This window comes from Eucyclogobius newberryi, unplaced genomic scaffold, assembly GCF_026437365.1.
Source record: "Eucyclogobius newberryi isolate DKJ021-1_F unplaced genomic scaffold, fEucNew1.0.hap1 SCAF_2, whole genome shotgun sequence".
Taxonomy (NCBI): Eukaryota; Metazoa; Chordata; class Actinopteri; order Gobiiformes; family Gobiidae; genus Eucyclogobius; species Eucyclogobius newberryi.
Genome location: NW_027315834.1, coordinates 40,254,436 through 40,275,624, shown reverse-complemented (window position 1 = coordinate 40,275,624; position 21,189 = coordinate 40,254,436). Strand labels below are relative to the sequence as shown.

The 21,189-nt window shown below is 40.4% G+C and overlaps 1 protein-coding gene across 4 annotated transcripts in view; it reads left to right on the top strand.

Moving 5' to 3' along the window:
* Nucleotides 1-21,189, top strand: part of sh2d3ca (SH2 domain containing 3Ca) — an 84,356-nt gene that overhangs the window by 54,171 nt on the left and 8,996 nt on the right. For 2 of the 4 annotated variants that reach the window (XM_072455323.1, XM_072455322.1), the window contains exons 2-6: nucleotides 14,877-15,005; nucleotides 18,670-18,819; nucleotides 19,178-19,452; nucleotides 20,139-20,270; nucleotides 21,057-21,184. In XM_072455323.1, the coding sequence (XP_072311424.1) occupies nucleotides 14,877-15,005; nucleotides 18,670-18,819; nucleotides 19,178-19,452; nucleotides 20,139-20,270; nucleotides 21,057-21,184 (814 nt within the window). The remainder of the gene's footprint in view (nucleotides 1-14,876; nucleotides 15,006-18,669; nucleotides 18,820-19,177; nucleotides 19,453-20,138; nucleotides 20,271-21,056; nucleotides 21,185-21,189) is intronic. The other 2 variants (XM_072455325.1, XM_072455324.1) reach the window with 1 other exon arrangement.

Genomic DNA, 21,189 nt, shown 5'->3' with positions numbered 1-21,189 from the left:
AAACGATAATCTCTCTCCTGGTGTGAAATGATTTACATTCAGCACAGGCTGGTGACCCCCTATGGCTGGGTTATATAGGCCAATGCATAATATAATGTGCTAAAACACAACATAAATGTGTCTTCCAACCATAAAGTTAACAGCCAATTGGATTTTCCCTTTCATTTCAGCACATAATAAAACACAAATACTTTTTCAAACTAAAGCTTGGGTATAACTGATTTTAAACCGCAAAAGGAGGAAGCGTGTGTTTGAATCTAGCTAGTTCCAAGTTCTTACAAACAAAGTATTTATCTACCTTTATTTAACCAGGTGAACACATTGAGATCAATGCTTCTAGTTCAAGGGGGATCTGAGTCAAAGTGTTGGATTTGTTCTAATTGTATAAAAAAAACGTTATCTTTAATTTACTTATCAAATGTTGTACGTGAGCCTTGAAAGAGAGCTCTTTGTCTGGTACAACGCTGAGGTACTCAAACCCTGAGAAGTCTGGATCAGAGGGACGTCCTCGGACACGTCCAGGCGAAAATTTCATGCCTTTATTTTCTGAATTCAAGAGATAAGATAAGATAATCCTTTATTGTCCACACATGGGGAAATTTCATTGTTGCAACGCAGGTAGATACAGAGGAAAAGAACAGATAACTTATAGGAAGTTTGAAAAACACTCTCAATAGAAGATCTCTTATAAACAAAAACTCCTATAGACAAAACCTCCCATTTCCCAACAGGGGATGGAGGGGGGAAAAAATAAATAAAGATAAAAATAAAATAAAGAAAGAAATAAATAAATAAGATGCTATATGTTTTTTCACTTTTCTGTATCGTTACTAAATATTTACTCAAAATCTAATAATAGTGAGTGTGTTCTTCCGGCCTGTCAGTGGAAGGCCAGTGTCACATCTTGTTACTCGGCACAGGCGTTTCTGAGCTATGATTGACAGCTCACACCACATAGTACTCAGAAGTCTATTACTACTTCCACTACTGCCTCTGCTGCTGGAGTATGTAGATATACTGCCTCTGCTGCTGTAGTATGTAGATATACTGCCTCTGCTGCTGGAGTATGTACATATACTGCCTCTGCTGCTGTAGTATGTAGATACACTGCCTCTGCTGCTGGAGTATGTAGATATACTGCCTCTGCTGCTGGAGTATGTACATATACTGCCTCTGCTGCTGTAGTATGTAGATATACTGCCTCTGCTGCTGGAGTATGTACATATACTGCCTCTGCTGCTGGAGTATGTAGATATACTGCCTCTGCTGCTGTAGTATGTAGATATACTGCCTCTGCTGCTGTAGTATGTAGATATACTGCCTCTGCTGCTGGAGTATGTAGATATACTGCCTCTGCTGCTGGAGTATGTAGATATACTGCCTCTGCTGCTGGAGTATGTAGATATACTGCCTCTGCTGCTGGAGTATGTACATATACTGCCTCTGCTGCTGGAGTATGTAGATACACTGCCTCTGCTGCTGGAGTATGTAGATATACTGCCTCTGCTGCTGGAGTATGTACATATACTGCCTCTGCTGCTGGAGTATGTACATATACTGCCTCTGCTGCTGGAGTATGTAGATACACTGCCTCTGCTGCTGGAGTATGTAGATATACTGCCTCTGCTGCTGGAGTATGTAGATATACTGCCTCTGCTGCTGGAGTATGTACATATACTGCCTCTGCTGCTGGAGTATGTAGATATACTGCCTCTGCTGCTGGAGTATGTAGATATACTGCCTCTGCTGCTGGAGTATGTAGATATACTGCCTCTGCTGCTGGAGTATGTAGATATACTGCCTCTGCTGCTGGAGTATGTAGATATACTGCCTCTGCTGCTGGAGTATGTAGATATACTGCCTCTGCTGCTGGAGTATGTACATATACTGCCTCTGCTGCTGGAGTATGTAGATATACTGCCTCTGCTGCTGTAGTATGTAGATATACTGCCTCTGCTGCTGGAGTATGTAGATATACTGCCTCTGCTGCTGGAGTATGTAGATATACTGCCTCTGCTGCTGGAGTATGTAGATATACTGCCTCTGCTGCTGGAGTATGTAGATATACTGCCTCTGCTGCTGGAGTATGTACATATACTGCCTCTGCTGCTGGAGTATGTAGATACACTGCCTCTGCTGCTGGAGTATGTAGATATACTGCCTCTGCTGCTGGAGTATGTACATATACTGCCTCTGCTGCTGGAGTATGTACATATACTGCCTCTGCTGCTGGAGTATGTAGATACACTGCCTCTGCTGCTGGAGTATGTAGATATACTGCCTCTGCTGCTGGAGTATGTACATATACTGCCTCTGCTGCTGGAGTATGTACATATACTGCCTCTGCTGCTGGAGTATGTAGATATACTGCCTCTGCTGCTGGAGTATGTAGATATACTGCCTCTGCTGCTGGAGTATGTAGATATACTGCCTCTGCTGCTGGAGTATGTAGATATACTGCCTCTGCTGCTGGAGTATGTACATATACTGCCTCTGCTGCTGGAGTATGTACATATACTGCCTCTGCTGCTGGAGTATGTACATATACTGCCTCTGCTGCTGGAGTATGTAGATATACTGCCTCTGCTGCTGGAGTATGTAGATATACTGCCTCTGCTGCTGGAGTATGTAGATATACTGCCTCTGCTACTGGAGTATGTAGATATACTGCCTCTGCTGCTGGAGTATGTAGATATACTGCCTCTGCTACTGGAGTATGTAGATATACTGCCTCTGCTGCTGGAGTATGTACATATACTGCCTCTGCTGCTGGAGTATGTAGATATACTGCCTCTGCTGCTGGAGTATGTAGATATACTGCCTCTGCTGCTGGAGTATGTAGATATACTGCCTCTGCTGCTGGAGTATGTAGATATACTGCCTCTGCTGCTGGAGTATGTAGATATACTGCCTCTGCTGCTGGAGTATGTACATATACTGCCTCTGCTGCTGGAGTATGTACATATACTGCCTCTGCGCCGGGTCGACCTCCAGGGACGGACGGATGCCCCGCTTGTGTTTGTGTGTTTGGATGAGACAGTGATTCCTAATGACACGAGAAGGTCACCACTATCTCTCCCTCTCTTCTTCTTCCTCTTCCTCTCTGTCTCTCTCTCGTCCTCTCTCTCCTCTACTTCTGTCTCTGTCGGGGGAAACCTGTCTAAGATGTGCTTTGATCATGTCAGAAAACGGTGCTAGTGTTTTTACGGCATGTTGTTCTTTTGAGGGTATATCCCATCCCCACCGGAGCATATAAATAATGAAGTGGAGGTATATTAGACATGTTTTCAAAGTCTTTTTTCAAGCTTTTTCGAGTTATAAGTCTCTAATCAGGTGTAATGGATCATCTTTCACCTGAAAGATGATCCATTATAGACCTTTAATAATAAATAAGTCTTTCTTCAAATAGAAATATTACAATAATATAAGTGCACCTATCAAGCATGATGTCATAATTTTTATAGTTTGTGTCAATTTTTGGGGACTTTTATAGATTTTCAATTCTAGATATTGATATATGTCGTATAATATTGATTGTATAATAAGAAAAGGTCGTCATGCTCCTATTCAGACAGGTGTTTAATGTATGTTTGTATGTATGTAATGTTTGGATCTATTGTAACACTGTGAAGATGACACATAGAAAAATGCATTTGAATTGAATTGAATATTGAATATATCGACGCTTCGGTGGTCTATTACGTCAATATTGTTTATAACTCCTCCAAAACACTTATCTATATCATCTAAATCTCTGTTCTCTCACTTTCTTATCAGCCCCTTTCAATGTTACTTTTAAGTTATTCATATTTCAATATTTGATATTTGATATCAAGCAGACGCTCCCACACGAGGCTCATTAAACTGCTAATCAATGCATTCTTTTCATTGTGTCCACGTTTTACTAAATGCCCCGCTGCTGGAAGACTTTCAAATGCAGAATCTGTGCAGATTCCACGCATAGATGCAAGATTAACGAGACGCGGTCATTTCAAAGGATTTTAATTGGCTCAAGGCTCATTAGAGGCTGCAGCATTGAGGTCTTATGTTGGGTCAGATTTAACTCTGCTTGGGTCAAGTCTGCATTATATTTAAAAGTAAATTTGCCTCAAAGTTGGTGCAGTAAGTTTTTATTTGACTGATTTGTATGCAAGAAGCCTATGTATCATCTCAATGTTTCTCTATGATTATAAAGTTTTGATTTTAAAATGTGTAGTTGTTTGAAAAGCAAATGCAGTTGAAGATGCAGAGTAGGTTTAAATAATATGATGAATATATCAAGCTCAGAGTAATAATTTTTGGCCTGCAATGTCCTATTGTTAGTCTGAATTGAACGTAGGATGGTATGTACGCAATATAGAGTAAACACAGATATTATAAGTCTTTTTCATATTCAAATCATTTCTTTTTAAACACAACAGGATAGAGTGAGACTTTATTCTTACCGTATGCATGCTACATAAATGCATATATCTATACATAATGGCAAAGAACACAATGGCATCTGCAGACAGAAAAGCGCGTCTTAAAATAAGTGTAAAATTGGTCCTGGTCCATGTATATTGAATATGAAAAGCATTATGTGGCACAATATCCAGTATGTAATAGCATTTTTACACAGTATGTTGACTTTGAATGGTCTGACATATCAGTTTGAGTCCTATATACCTGGTTTAGTGTGGATTCTTTCTTAGACATTGTAATACACCTTTATTCTTGATCCACTTTCTTTGTTTGGCACATTTTATAAACAGAAACGCTTCCAAAGTTCTGCATAAACACAAAACTATTTTAAAAAAACAACAGGAAAAGCTATAAGAAGTGCGTTTATCCTAATAGTCAAAAACCGGTCACAGCAAAGAAAACCATAAAAACATAATTAAAAAAGGAAAATGAAACAAATAAAAGGCACAGAGGACCACGCAACTTACGCTGTGTTAAAAGCCAGAAAATGAAAGTTTATTTTTTTAATTTCCAGCCCAATACTGTTGATATCACAACCTAATCCAACCAAAAACTGCAAGTGAAAAAATGCTGTTACTTGACAATTCACTTGCTAATTTATCACCTTTCCACTTAGAAAACACAAGACGTAAAAGGTCTAACATCCCTGTCACTCCTAAAGCTGCAATCACTTTACATGTGTGTAAAAGGCACTTGTGTGAGCCTCCATAACAATGAGGACCACGCTGGAGGGGCAGGCAGGGATTACCTGGGCCTGGAGAGCACTGATACGGGCCCCCGCTCCTGCCCTTGGCCCCCAAGTACCCCCCATGCCCGTGTGCGCGGCGTGCAATAAGAGATAGCAGCATCCACTCACCCGCTGTAATCCTGCTTCTGTCCAAGAGGAGAGGACAAGGAGTCAGAGGGCGGAGAGAAAAAGAGACACCTGATCAAGGGATAGGAGTCTTCTTTAAGGATTCGACCTTTGACCTTTGAATGTGCACGTGTCTGTGACTGGAAGGTGAGAGAGCAGAGAAAAAGACAAACTGCTGCGAGTTTTGTCCAGAAAATGCATTCAAATGTAAATAAATGTCTTTTATCTGGCTGTTTTGTCACATTAAGTGCATTTTGTCATTCAGAAAGTTCCATTTCTGTAATGCTGGTGACAAATGTGAGCAATGGTAACGTTTTAGACAATGCGAGTGAAGGATAATTAAAGATTTCACTGTTGTTTGGTCACAATTAAATCAAAATCATAATTTAAATTGATGCAATTGGCGAAAGGCTGCAATTTCCTCCTCAAACAACAAACTGTCCTGGCTTATTTTGCATAAAAGTCGAATAACCCTGTACTTTAGATTTGATAAGATAAGATAAGATATTCCTTTATTGTCCCACATGGGGAAATTTCATTGGTGCAACGCAGGAAGATAAAGAGGTAGATACAGAAGAACAGATCACTTATAGGAAGTCTGAAAAACACTTTCAGTAGAAGATCTCCTATAAATAAATAAAAACTCCCATAGACATATAAATAAATAAATAAATACCATTGCATGTGATCCCGACAGTAATTGCACATGAATATGTGTCACGACAGCACATAAATTGCACATGAATTTCACAGTAATTGCACATACGACAGAATTGCACATCAGTATTAGGTTAGGTCAGTATTGCGACGGGATAACGTGACGATCTCCGGGTAAGACGACTGTTGTCCGCAGTTTCATGAGTTCCTCCTTTGTGGAAACGCGGTACGGCGCCGGCCGGGGGGCGGGGCCGGAGCCGGGGGGCGGGGCCGGAGCCAAGACACATCGCAACGACACGACGAAAACACTCAATCCAGCCGAATAAAGTCAAAACAAGTTAATTTAAAGCGATTCCAGTGCGTGTCTCGATCGTTCGTGAAGTTCCTCTTTCGTATAAACGTGTATATAAACGTGTACCGACGACACGCCGTACTTTAGCGCGGCCGGAGGGCGCGCGGGGGGGGGGCTGGTGGGCTCACTCGGAGCTAGCTCACGTCACAACAACACAACGAACGCAACGAAAAACTCTCAAATCCAGCCGAAAAAAGTCAAAAACAGTTGAATTAAAAAACTATTCCAGCGCGTGTCCCTATCGTACAGTAAAATAGAAAAAACATATTCTGAAATACATGGGATTTTTTTGGTCGATTCTTTTAGACTGTGCACGCTTGAGCTTTGCTTGTTTCCCAATGTGTTTTTAAACTACAAATGGCAAAATAAACAGACTAATCCTATCATTAAGACATAAATTGTAAACAAGGATGTCCCAATATAATTTTTTTATGAACTGGAGTTGTGAAAAGAATCAGAAATCAGATACTAATCGATACCAAAACTAGCAGTGAAGCTAGATACTCATTTGTACAAGTATCGATATTAAAGAACTTCAAAAACTACAGTGTTTTGACCTTTCTTGAGCTTCATCAGAGCGAGTATAAGACAAAGTATCCAAGAAGAGTATAAGAAGAGTGGTATATAAGAAAGTACTATTATTTTGTGTTGAAAATGACAGTGTGTTATTTAAAAGTGTTTTTTTACTATCATTGTGGTATCGAAGCCTATTCCTTAGTATCGAAATGTTAGTATCATGGCCAAAAAGCAGTAAAATCCTTTCACAAGTCTATAGCTTTATGAAATCCAACTGTCTGAATGAAAAAGTCATGGTATTGTCACAAAAAACATCTAGGAAAAAAGTACTTTACACGTACTTTGACTTTTTTGGAGCATAGATTGAACGGAATGATCTTTATGTCTCCAATCGCAAGTCTAATGGCAAAGCTTGTCGGAAAAATCACAAAGAGATGTTTTTCCCAAATTGTTCAGCCCCATCACACACACACACACACACACACACCCCGGTCCCTCCCTTCTCCTCCTGCCACCACCACTTAGGACGTTACCATGGTGACGAGGTTAGAGGCTTGCCCTGCAGCTGGAGAAGAAAGAAGGTGCATTCTGACACAAGCTCAAAGTGCATTCCTCTCTTTTGTGCACGCTTTTTGTGTTGCATCAGTGCCACAAAAACGTCCTGCATTTAGTTTGTCGAACCCTTCTGCAGTTATTTTCTGATTCACCTCGTATTCTACCCTTGTTTCTATGCCTCTTGGACGTGTTTGTTTGTTTGTTTGTTTGTTTGTTTGTTTGTTTGTTTGTTTGTTTGTTTGTTTGTTTGTATGTATGTATGTATGTATGCGCTTAACCGGCTTAAGGTGCTGAGATTCGTGCTCCTTCTGCGCGGATCGGCAGAGTTGAAGCCTAAACAACAACATGCTGATTCATGCCAGGCTTGGCGCTATCCCGGCTGTTACACTTGGATTGTGTGTTGTTTCTGGTTAAGAGCTTACTACTTGTTGTCTGCTACAATGAATAAACTAGTTAGTTAGTTAGTTAGTTAGTTAGTTACTCCGTGGATGTGATGTGTGGTAACTGGAAAAAGGCTGGTTTTGTGTGCCACGCCAAAACCGTTTGAATTTGATTATGAATTTGATTTGAATTTGATTATTATTTGTCTGCCTGGGGCCGATTCTGAACCACAGAAGTTTTGTCTTGTCTCACAATAATTGCATTTTGAGCTCTTACGTTTGGCAGCACTTTAGACTCATAAATAAGATTATAAAAGTAAGAAACCTGATGTCAGTTGTCTAAAGAATCTTCTGTGCTTTGGCCCAGTTTGATTTGAATCTCGCTAAATCTTATTGTAGATATTTTCTCTTAAAGCTTGAATTCCCATCGCCCCACAGCCTGCCACACTTCTGTTGCATTAGCATTCAGCGGCTTCTGTTAAAGATGCAATTTCATTTAGCTTTTTTACACAGACAAAGCTGAACAGACAGAAGCTGAACACGATGCACAACCCGTTTCATGCATTTTGAGACATCCAAACTAATAAGCAGTGTCATAAAAACGTCACGCTCTAGTTATGCAGTCACTCAATGTGCAACTTACTTAACATGTGTTTATCATTCATTTTTAAGCTAAAGGATTCACTCCGTTTCAATACAGTGTGCGAAGATCTGTGCCGAATCACATGTTTGGAAGCCATTGGCGCTACATTTCACTTTGAATACTGGGAATGTCCTTTTATATCATGAAGTGAAATTAAAATTGATGTTGCACGGCCTATCAGAACAAAGGAACCGGCATCAAAGTCTGACTACAAACACTCCCTTTCGCCGTGTGCTCCCTAAACCACAAATATGTGCATATATTTGCTGTCTGCCCATTATCGTCCTTTTATTTATTCCTCTACTCTCTATCCATACACTACCGTACTCTTTTCTCTTTGGCGTGGGGGTGTGCACTGATGTCACAGTATGGGAGTGCCTAATTGGTTTTGCGCTGGCTAACGAGATCAGATGCACGTTAGTGTGAATGAGGTGAGGAATCACGCTGAGCTGGCGGTATCCAGGGCAGGTCTTCACACATGCTCAGAGCGACGCCGTCCTCGCCATCGCTCTCCGGATCACTCCTCGGCCCATACGTTGTATTTTTGACCGCTCGTTTCAGTCCGTCTGCCTTCGCCGTCGTCAAAATAGAACCCAATCCAATTACAAGTGCAGCATAGGCACAGCACGGGGATGCACGCGGCTCGCCTTTCCTAACCTCCCTGGGGACCGGAGTCCGGCCTCAGCTGCTAAATTGCCTAAACTCTCTCATCGACTAATGGGCTACCTGTCTTCCAGCCCTGGCGGCCTCTCCTCTCTCGACTTTAACGAGTTCCTGTTGTCTCCCCGTGAGCTGTCCACCGCCAGATATATCTCTGGCTCGAGCTGCTCCGCGTCTGCTTTTTCACGTCCGTCCATCTGGCTGGAGCCGTGCGCGACGTGCGATTCCCCCCCAATTGGTCTCAGCCTCTTTATTCACGAGCTGTTTTCAGTGACTTTGTGGAATATTGCATCATAAAATATTCAGAGTGACTTTGCGCGGCCGCACGGTGCAGTCTGCCTGCCCTTGTGTTTGTTATTGTGCCTTGCCTCCAGGTATTTGGGCGCGTACACATTAAGGTGAATCTGAATTTGGAAATCTCTTTGGCTTTAGACATTTACATCTAAGTGCTTCTACTTTTGGCTTGAAGCAAAGTGGCTAGTACCAGGTGCCCTCCCTCACTCAGATGTTTGCCCATTCATGATTGGAGTGTCCTTGATTTGTCTATTGGATGATTAACCCATTGTGCAAAAGTACTCCGGCCCTTTATAGACATAGGTAATATACAATAATTATTTTTTTATGGTTACATAGAGTGATATTTTGGCATTTTGTGATTATTTACAGACATTTCACATTGTCTGCAGAATAAACCTCAACATTTAAAGACATGTTTAAACACGTTTCTGTTGGACTGACGTCATATAGTCCGACTATTGTTACCGGAATACTCAGAAAATGATCAAGATATTCAGTTTTGTCAGTATTTTCCCCTATTCTATTTGCGTTCTGGGTACTTCTAGAATATTTACATTTAAAGTTCTGACCGTTGATACAGCACAATGAAAGAGGGACATGGTTCAAATCTTACTAAAGAGCAGATCCAGAAACAAGAATATATGAATAACTCGTCAAAAACATCAGCTAGAACCCTGTGTGTGTAATTCTATGGGGATGCTTTGATTTATGCCTTTAACTCCTCGCACTTTATGAACTCCTTAGCACTTCATCTCTTTACTTTATGGCATGTATAAATTAACACTTTTAAATCTCTTTCAATGTGGACTTTTCATCTCTCATGATTATTTTTCTTTATGTAAGTAATGTGTGAATGAGAGCAGCAGACGGCACTGCAATTTTCCTCTGGATTAATAAAGTATCTATTTATCGTTTGTCAATCTGACCTGAGACACAATTTCCAAGAAGTCAAAGCAAAATAAAATTAAACTCACCTGGAGAAAAGGCTTAAGAGTGGAGGGAGGAGCTAACTAAACTGAAACTAAAAGAACCTCAGGAGTATCTGCTGTTTAGTCCATCTACCAGTTTTTGTCTTATTGTGTTGGTGGGTTTGTTGGCGTCATGTAGAGATGTCAAGATTATTCAGTTAATTGATAATCGGCATCAGTCAGGTTATAAAATAGTCATAAGAACTAAAACATAATAATCGTGACCATTTTAAACACAAAATTAAGGGGTTTTAATTCAATGTATAGTCACAAATGGTCCCAAACTTGAGAAATAGTAATGTGTCAGGCGACATCCGTTAAATTGTGATAATTCTCACTAAACACATTTTTTGGCTTTCTTGGATTTATTGAAGGCCCATTTAGGATAAACACATGCTGGATGTGCTGTTCCTCCTTCACTCTTCCTTCTGTGCTTGCGACCAAGTAGTCAGGCGTAAAACTTCCCCCGATGTCGATATTAGAGCAACCGATGCACATTAAGACGAAGTGCGCAGCCTTTTTTTTCCCCAGTCTGAGTCGCTTCTCTTCACCAAACGCCCATTTCTATGATAAACACAAACAATTATCGAAAACCTCTGAGTAGTTAGTCAAACCCGCTGGGAGTAGTGGGTGTAGATATAGTTAATGTCTGGCTAGAGGAAATGATATTGCTGTGATCGTTATATCCTTCCAGTACATTGCGGATAAAAGGAAAGTCATTATTTACCACAGACACGCGTGCGATTGCTCTTCGGGTCTTATGGTAATATATCCACGTGTACGCCTTTGTTACAGCTCAACATTTCTCATGTTTAAGACAAATAAATGTTGTCAGGGCAACCGAGACCTTGACGCCAACAATGCAGCTATCATTCCTTTTAGTTTAGTTTATTGTCCAAGAACTCACTTTGTAACCACTTCTATTGTAACGTCCCGCCTTTGTATGCTTCTGAATAGACCCGGATCCTGTTTAATTCACACGTTACATCCACAGTGTCTCCTGCCGCCGCATCGCCTGTTGCATTACACCGAGAAGTGCAGATATAGCCTCGGTTTTTTATGCGATTTGATGCGCTCGGTTACGACAAATGACACTCCCTCCCTGTTTTTGGCCTCCTTTTCATTATTGTTTCTTTATTGTCTGTCACCGTCGGCCAACTCCACGGAGCGTGTCATAAATAGAGACGCCGCTGACGTTTCAATTTGCCCCGTAACCCGTCATATATATATAAGAGAAAATACACACACGTGCACCAAGTTCATCGTCGGGGGATCGGGGGGATAGGTCTCCGCTGCGTTTCCATAGCGACGGGGCAGAAAGCAATAACGGCACACTTGACCCCCGGTGCTCTTTCGGTGGCCTCTTCGCACACTCGCACCTCAAATCTAATCTGGGAGAGTAGGCCGCCGAGTGATATCCACACATCAGCCCCAGAAGATTCAGCAAAAACAGGACAGAAAAAGGCAAACTAAAGGGATGTCGGGAGGGAAAGGAGACAATAATTTCATCCGGCAAGATAATTGGATCAGTTGTTTCTCTCCGTTGCCATTGGGGGGGAAGTGGACTGCTGTGTAAACTGTGAGGAAAAACACTATATACACATATTATGTTTGGAAAGTCTCACTGAATTCTTCATGATTATAACAAAGTAAGTATGTTTACAAAAGGACGTGGGATGATTATCATGGACAAAAAGAATAATACCCTGTGACGAGCTGGCCCCTGTCCAGGGTGTGCCCCGCCTAAGGCCCAAAGTCACTGGGTTAGGCTCAAGTCACCCGCGACCCCGAACGGGAACAAGCGGTAAAAAATGAATGAATGAAAAATAATAACAATAATGTTGCAATTATTATTGAAATAGCTGACTGTTTAAGAATGTTATGGATATTAATAATTACAATTGAAATATTATGAATGAAGAAGTTGCATATTTAACAACTATTATAGTATTGTACTTTATCAAAAGTGAAAATGACAATAATCTAGAAGAGAACATCATGGATAAGTAGGTTTTCTCTGCACAATCAGCTGGGAAACCTTTGTTGGTGATTGTCTTTGTTGGCGATTATCACGGTTATACAAATTCTACCACAAACAATTACTGTCGATCCTTTTTAATGCAAAAAATAGTAATATTGTTTATTGTCTCATCCCTGTTTACGGCATAACAAGTTTTGAGATTTACTTTTTCATGAAACCAAAATAAATGGGGTGAGGCGCTGGCAAAAAGAAAAATCCCACTTTATTTATTTTGATATTTGTAATTTTAAACAAACTAGGCCATTATTGCCAGAAACTAATATTTTTCTTCACTGTATGATTTTTGTATATTGCATTATAAGTTACAAGACGAGCCTGGCTTATCTTAAAATCTTAAAACTTATTGAATCTCTATGCAAAAGAGCTTTACAAATATTAGATACAAACTTTACTCATATCATCACTGCCCGATACTTCAGACATATAACTATATAAGTTTTGACAATCAAAAAAAATTCTAATTAGCTTTGAATTTATGAACGTTTCCCTGGTCTTTCTCCGCCGCCCCTCAACGAGTTTATTCAAATCAGCTCTGGAACAAGTGGCAGCGTAACCAGAGCTTCTGCTGGAGGAGACTGTTCAGTTCCTTCATTCAACAAGTGCTGTCAGTCAAACAGAGACTTGCACATCCGGCTGCTTTCAGAGACAATCTGACGTTAAACACATTGAAGACAAACCTCAGACGTTGGCTCAAGAGGAACCAAGTCTGTCATCACTGATCCCGAACTGTTGTTGTTTGTAACTCTGGCATATTTACTGTACATTGTATTTTCAGTAATATGCACTGCCCCTTTAAATAAATACATCTGAATAAAAACCTGCCACTGCTAAATGGCAGTACAATATTCATATTCATAATATTCATGTGCAATTACTGTCATACTCACATTCATGTGCATATAACTGATGAAAATAGAGTGTTTATTTTACCATTATTATTATTAGTATTATCTTGTCTTACGCTAGCTGTTTTTTATTTTATTTTATTTTTATTTTATTTTTATCTTTATTTATTTTTCCCCTCCATTCCTTATTAGGAAATGAGAGGTTTTGTCTTTCGGAGTTTTTGTTTATAAGAGTTCTTCTACTAAGAGTGTTTTTTAAACTTCCTATAAGTTATCTGTCCTTTTCCTCTGTATCTACCTGCGTTGCAACAATGGAATTTCCCCATATGTGGACAATAAAGGATTATCTTATCTTATCGTATAAAATTTAGCTCCATATTGTCAAACATCCTTGTCATAGCGGTACAATCTCTCCAATCACTGCGTTCCATTCTCTACACTTTCCATCCTTTCACCTGAACCGTAGACGCGTTCTTGCAGGACATTCAGAATCCCTCACAAACCCGAGCGTATTGATGGATGTAAAGGTGAAAATAGCGATGACTGACACACGGGGGATCCAAGAAGAGATGCAGCGTCAGTAATAACGGCACTGACAGGCCAGCCTCAGCGACACCGCAGTTATCTGTTGATGCCAGTCTCCGACCTCATTACTCTTCATATCGGGAGAGCAGGAGATGATTCCCTTTCTCTGTTTGTTTCGTGTTGGTTTTGTGCGCTGAGCTTTGTGTGTGTGTCTCGGTGAAATGTGTGTGTTATTGTCACGGAGGTGCAGCTGAACTCTCTCTCTCTTGGTGGGATTCCCTGCAGTTACTTAAGACATTGTGACGGCGCAGTGCAGTGTAATCAGCGTAGTTTACATGTATTTAACTTCTCCTCTGTGACCCGCAGGTGTTCTCCTTCCCAATCTTATTCATTCTTGTTTCGCCTTGAGACGTCAACTATTTTCTCCAAGGCCAAATTAGTCTTCTCACTTTTGAACACCTGTTGTATTGTTTAAGATGGAAACAATCATTAAATTCTATCATTAAAATCAAGTGAAAAATGGTTTTATACTTCATGCATATACAATTTCCTTGACTTCTGTTCTTCACTGTAAGATCAATAAAAGGCATTCTGAGCAGAAGTAGTCGGGTCTAAAATCTGCCAGTGTGTGGCTTGTTTAAGAGTGTGGTTGTAAACATGTTGAGTTTCCAGTCTCCGGAGCAGTTGGGCACAATAAGAGATTGCTCCTGGTGATTTCTGGCTCTTGATAATCAGGTCAGGGTCGATTGGATTGCTCCTTCTCTCTGAGTGCATGCAGTACTAGTGTATGTGTACTTTATGTGAACATGAAGTATTTATGTGGCAGTGTGTATTGCAGTGCTGTCTTCTGTAAGCGTGTTGCTTCGTGTACTGCAACACAAAATACACCTTGCTTCTATTTCCCCGCTGAACACAGTTTTTAAACCAATGTAGTACCGTGATCCCTTTTATGCCGTAAGATGTGCTTTGAAAATTAAATTAAAACCTCCATGGGATTTACTCTATTTGAATGAGACAACGTTATATTTAGGCTTTTGTAAAGTAGGTTTCCAGGTGAATTTACTGTGAATTACATCCTTTTAATCCCTTTTCTTCCTGTTTTCGTATATTTTCTCTGTAGTTCTCAAAGGAGAAGTACCTGCTGGAGTCTCCCCCTGAGAAACTGCGCAAAGAGCTGGAGGAGGAACTGAAGTTGAGCCCTGCTGACATCCGGAGCCATGGCTGGTACCATGGACACATACCCAGAGAGGTACAGTCTGCAGGAAGTGTGATTCCTGTGAGAGGGAGCATGTACAGAAAAACACTACATGAAGGGAAGAAGGGCTGAGCAATATTGATCAAAATGAATAGCTCTATAAAGATAATATATTAACTAAATTTAATTAATTAACTAATTAATTAAAATGAGGTCAATCCAACAGAAATGTGTTAAAACATTAATTAGTTGGGGAGTACTGATCAGAGATTTATGGAATGTCTGTAAAATGAATCACAAAATTGCAGAAATATCACCTTATTTGAAATTTTACAAGAAGACTTACCGGTGTTTTAATTTTTATTTTTAATCAGGTTTTTCAGTTTTTACTACAAATGATATACTCGATGTTCAGATTGCGCATATGTTTAACATTCACAATGTTTCGATATATTGCCTGTAATATTGTATGTTATATGCTATGATCATTTGCCTGTAACAATCTTTGGCCATTTAAACCCGTATTTTGATCATCTTATTTTAGATTTAACTCACAAATGCATTAATATTGCTCAGTATTGGTTCTTCTCCACTTTTCATAAGTACTGCAAACCTTAAACATTTACAGTGTAATGGTGATATAGTTTGTGCTATGTATCGTGTTATTTCGCCTTTCCATTGTCATTATGTTATGTTATGTACGCTGCTCACATAATAGCATTAATTGTATAAATGTGAGGGAGTTCATTCCTAATTCTACCTTCATAAAAGTCCAGGCATATTTCATTCTCATCGTAAAGGGTTCACGGGATAGTAAATGATTCGAAAGATTCACTTGCAATGAATCTAACACTAACCCTGGGAAAAAAGAAGAAAAAACACCCATATACCTTTGTTACACCCCTAAATATGCCCTCCTCTGATTGGACCACACACATCGACTTCCCAGCACTGCACTGTAAAAACTTGACTTGAAAACGCCATCTTTTTGCAATGAATGATTTAAATGAACATGAGCTGAAGTATATGAAGTCTTGAGATGACTATGGTAATATACAGGAACTTTAAGAAATATTGATATATATAATATATGATATCACTGAGCTGGGCAGGTTTTATAGTGTAGGTCATGGGTCAAGGGCAGACAATATAAATTTAGAAGCACGTCCATGAAATTGGAGGAGAGTCAAGATTTCAGAGCGAAAAGTAGAGCGAATGTTTGTGGGCCACACTCCTTACATTAAGTTACATGAGGGATGAAAGGAATATATTTAACTACAACTTATTTATTGTACCAGAAAAGGACAATGTTGGACCAGAATTCAATTTTCAGAGAATTTTATTTTGAATATGGGGCACTATAGGCACTCAAGTGAAGGGAAATGTACCTCTACCCATTATCCACGAGCCAGGTCGTGACCATAGGTGAGGATAGGAACGTAGATTGACCGGTAAATCAAGAGCTTTGCCTTTCAACTCAGCTCCTTCTTCACCACAACAGTCCGATGCAGCGGCCGCATCATTGAAGATGCTGCACCAATCTGCCTGTCAATCTCATGTTCCATCCTTCCCTCACCCGTGAACAAGACCTCGAGATACTTGAACTCCTCCACTTGGAGAAAGGACTCTCCACCCACCTGGACGGGGCAACGTGATTGTTGCCTTGGATTTGGATTTGAATTTGGAGCTGATTCTCATCTCAGCCACTGCAAATGTGGAAGGTCCTGGATCCAACATCATCTGCAAACAGCAGAGATGAGATCCTGTCTCCAAACCGTACACCCTCTGATCCCTGTCTGCTCCTAGGAATTCTGTCCATTGATCAGATTGACCTTTATTGTCCCCGTAAACAAATGTGCACTCTGCATTTGACCCAATGCTAAACCTGTCAGGAGCAGTGATCTTGAACTATTGGCTTGGTCTGGACTCAAGCTGAAGAATTGTATCTGTTTTTATCTGGGAAACCAGAATAAACCCACCCAGACAATCAACAAAGCACGTGACAAAGTGCAGCTCTGGCAGAGTCCAACATGCACTGGGAACAAGTCTGAGAACAAATAACCTATGAATCAAAAATCATGTTTATTTTTTTACCCTCATGTCTTCTACTGAAAGCTCACACATACTGTGTATGTATTGGACCAAATAACCTGACTTATTATTTATTTTTCTTCAGTTCTGGTTGATTCAATTTAATTTATTTTTGTAACGCACAAAATCACAGCACCAGTTGCCTCGATGAGCGGCAATGAAATAGAGAAACCGATTAAACAATGTTCACAGGAATTTTGCAATCCTAGCATTCCCTGTCCTTCGACCCTCCTTCTCGGCAAGGAAAAACAACAATAACCCACTGGGGAACATTCTGGTCTACAAGTCCGGGTTGTGAGATGGGACATGTCTTCACTGGAGCCGCATCAGCAGTGTCGAAAACAAGGAGAAGGAGGGGAAAAAATGAATGTGTTTGTCACTCCATTGCATCTTGTGCCAAGATGTGTGGATTCTGAGAGCAACATTTAAATACTTAACACACAGAATGACACTGATTAATGAATCCCATCATCTGTCACAGCTCAGTAGAAATTGCTTTAGCGTTGTGAAGGTGGGAGACCATGCCAAACAGACAGCTGCATGTTTTGCCCCCTGTACGCAATTGGATTTCACAGCTGGTGACTAAAACACAGATACGAGAGAGGGGGCCCCTCCCTCCTCTAGGTGCACATGTGGAGGGCCCTTGTTCCCAAAACACAGCCAGCCCCCCAACACTTGATCAGACTCTGTGTACTCGTTCGCTCACAAGAACCATCTGGGAGGCTTTCCTCATTTAATTTACATAAAATATTCATGTATTCATGCATTTGCTCCAGTGTAAACTTTGGGGGAACCCGCAGCCCCTCAGCTACCACAACAATCCTTATTGACTCCATCCAACACTTACTGAAAAGTATATTAGCTTTGTTCGCTTATTTTTGCATAACTCTGTAGCTGTTGTGTGTTTGCTGATTTATAATCATTTATACTAATTAGTTATATACTATTTTAAACATTTCAGGTCAGAGAATATCAAATAGACTCAAGAAATCATAACGGTTTGGTAAATTATGAGCATTTTTTATTGCACTCTGTAAAGTTGTGCATGATGACAAGATTTAGAGTGACACATGAGGCCATAATGTGTTACAATATTTACTATTGGCACAGGAGCTTTGGAGTGTGGAAGTGCTGCCACCTGCTGGTAAATGGCTAATTGCGGCACAATTTGCAGGTTTTATACTGCAAGGTAAATCAAATGTTTTCAGATTGTTTCTCTTGCTTTTATCCCCATTGGATTGTCTTTGTGCACATCAGAGTCTTGTGCAAAGCTTCTTGTAACAATCAATATTTGTGATCTTGTCTCATAAAGAAACCAGAGACAGCGCAGTGGTTGGTATCAGCAGGATGCACCGCCTCAGGCAGATCTATTGACCATGAACGGGAGATTGTTTTCTGCATTTCTCATTTTGTCAATACATTTCAAATAACTTCCATATTTGCCATGTCATGCAATTGTGCTGATGGCGCTGTAATTGTTCCCGCTCTTGGCCCAATGCTCTGTAAATAAACTATAAATAGTGTCTAGTTAATGCACTGTGTGTCTAAATCCAAGATCTTGTAGTAAAGAAATATTAGAGAGGTCAAGTAAAATTTTGATTGCACATTTTTCTTTTCTCTGTTGCAGGTATCGGAGACACTGGTTGTGAGGAATGGCGACTTCCTGGTGCGAGACTCTCTGACCAGTGTAGGAGACTATGTCCTGACATGTCGATGGGACAACGAGGTTATTCACTTCAAAATCAGCAAAGTCTTAGTCAAAGCCACTGAAACAAAGGTAACAATTAGGCAACAAACATATTAGTATTATCGCTAAATAAAAGCAGGAACACTACATACAAAAGAGTACGTGACTTACAATTTTACACAACACAATATTTCTTAGAGCAATTAGAGATTCATTGTCTCAATTTGAAAGAACTACAATTGCTTTATACATTATGGGTTTTTATTGCTCTGTCAAAACATTTGGTGATCTCTACTTTTAATTAAAATACTAATCAAAATGTGCTAATAAAGTGTTGAAAATGTCTCTTATCTACTTTGGTAAATGCCTTTGAGACGCTCCTGAACCAGAGCTATAAACAACATTAATAAAACACTGTATATGAGACTAATATGTTGTTCTTTTCTAGGTGCAGTATGTGTTGGAGTCCGACACTTTTGACTCAGTCCAGGAGCTGGTCAGATATTACATTGGTCAGCGTAAAGTGGTGTCTCAGTCCAGCGGGGCCCACATCTACTGCCCCGTCAGCCGGACCCTCCCTCTGAGGTACCTGGAGGCCACCTTCGCCCTGTCCAACAAACAGGGCTCCACCTACTCCCCGTCCAGCCACAGAGGGTCCTACATCAAGAGAAGGAGTGTGACCATGACCGACGGCCTGACCACAGAAAAGATGATCCCTCACAGGTGAGACAGGAGCAACCTGCTCAAATCTGTTGTATTTGGATGTGTATCTGTGCTACTAATTATAGCAGTAAAAATTTTTTTTTTTTTTTTACAACACAATATTTGATTTCATTGGTTCAGTTTAAGACATATTTCATACTCTGTCTAATGCTTAAGACTTGGTTATGTATATCAGATAACCATCAATCTACAACAGACTAAATATTTGGAAGCTGTGCATGTTTTAGGTCAGTTGTTTTTTCACATTGTCAGTAGGTTTTATATTGACCTACAAGCAAATTCTTTTGACCATCCTTATTTTAAAAAAGGACATTCTTACCAAGTTTACATTTTACTCTCTGTTTTAACTTGGTTAGGTTTACATCTAATGACCTTAAACCTACTGAAAGGTCATTTACTTGGAAGCAACAGTTTTTTGTTGATAGGTTTTGTGGGGATTTTAGCGAATACATTGCAATAGAGTGCATTTACACTTGGACAGACACGACATCAACATTGGGACAAAATTGGGCCTAAACCTAAACCAGGTCTAAACCAAGTCAAGACCAGGACTAAGTCATTTAGTAGTTATTGCTTTATTTACTTCATTACCAAGTCCAGAAAGTATGTTATATTTTCAAGTCCAACTTCAAGTTTTTCCGGTTCCTTTTAGCAATTTTAATTGATGTTTCTTATTAAAATATCAGTGACAGCTCCACTACTCCCAGCCCCATTGAGAGCCCAGTGGCCCTCCAAGTGGCCCTTCCAGTGGCCCCTCCAGTGGCCCCTCCAGTGGCCCCTCCAGTGGACCCCGAGCCAGACCCTGTGCCCAGCTGCAGGTGGTGTTGTTTAGGCCCTATAAAGTGCACTGCCGACCCCTCACTCTGCTGCCCCATCAGCACTTCCTCTAGTGTAGTGAACATCAATCCCTCACAGTCCCCTCACAGCAGCGCTTCACTGTGACTCTCCCACTTGTGCACTTAATCCATCATTCTGTAGAAGGTACCGTCCAAACAAGAGGAGCAGACAAAGTATAAATCCAACCAATCACACGGGTAACGTAAGTGTAACTGCAGGAGGGACAGTTAGCGCTTGCGTATATTTGCCCATAATCATCAACGCTCATTCAGACGCCAAATATGTATCAAGTTAATAACCACAACTCTCTTGACTCTTATATGAATTGGTACAAATTGTTTAAATATCTATATTGTACAGACCAGAGAAAGCTTGACACCATCAAACTGTTAATATTGTGTCTAGACTCTAGTGAATTAAGATGTTTTGATACATTATACTGTGACCTTGTCTTGGTAATGAAACATGTTAATGAGCTCTCCTGTGTTCATCTTTTACTTCTCTCTGCTCCGTCTTTGTTGGCTTTCAAAATGTGGAGTCATAAAAACACATATTTTGTGTTACTTATGACGCTTACCAACTCACTAAATGTCCGTGAAATAAGTTTTTTCTCTAACCTTACAGTAATTAGCATTCATACCCTTAACCTCCTGTTCCTCCCATGGTGTGGCACCCTGTGAGCTTTGGAAGGTTCACTGCACTGACTGTACTGACAGCCTTCTCCACGCTCTGAACACATTTTAACATTCTTACTATGTTGTTTGCAGCCCGTCCACCATCCACCACCATAAAGACGCAATGCGCAACTGTGCCATGAGCATGGACCAGATCCAGGAGTACCGCTGCCCGCTGTCTCCAGTGGGAGAAACACCCATGTCTCCAGCCTACACAGCCAGTATG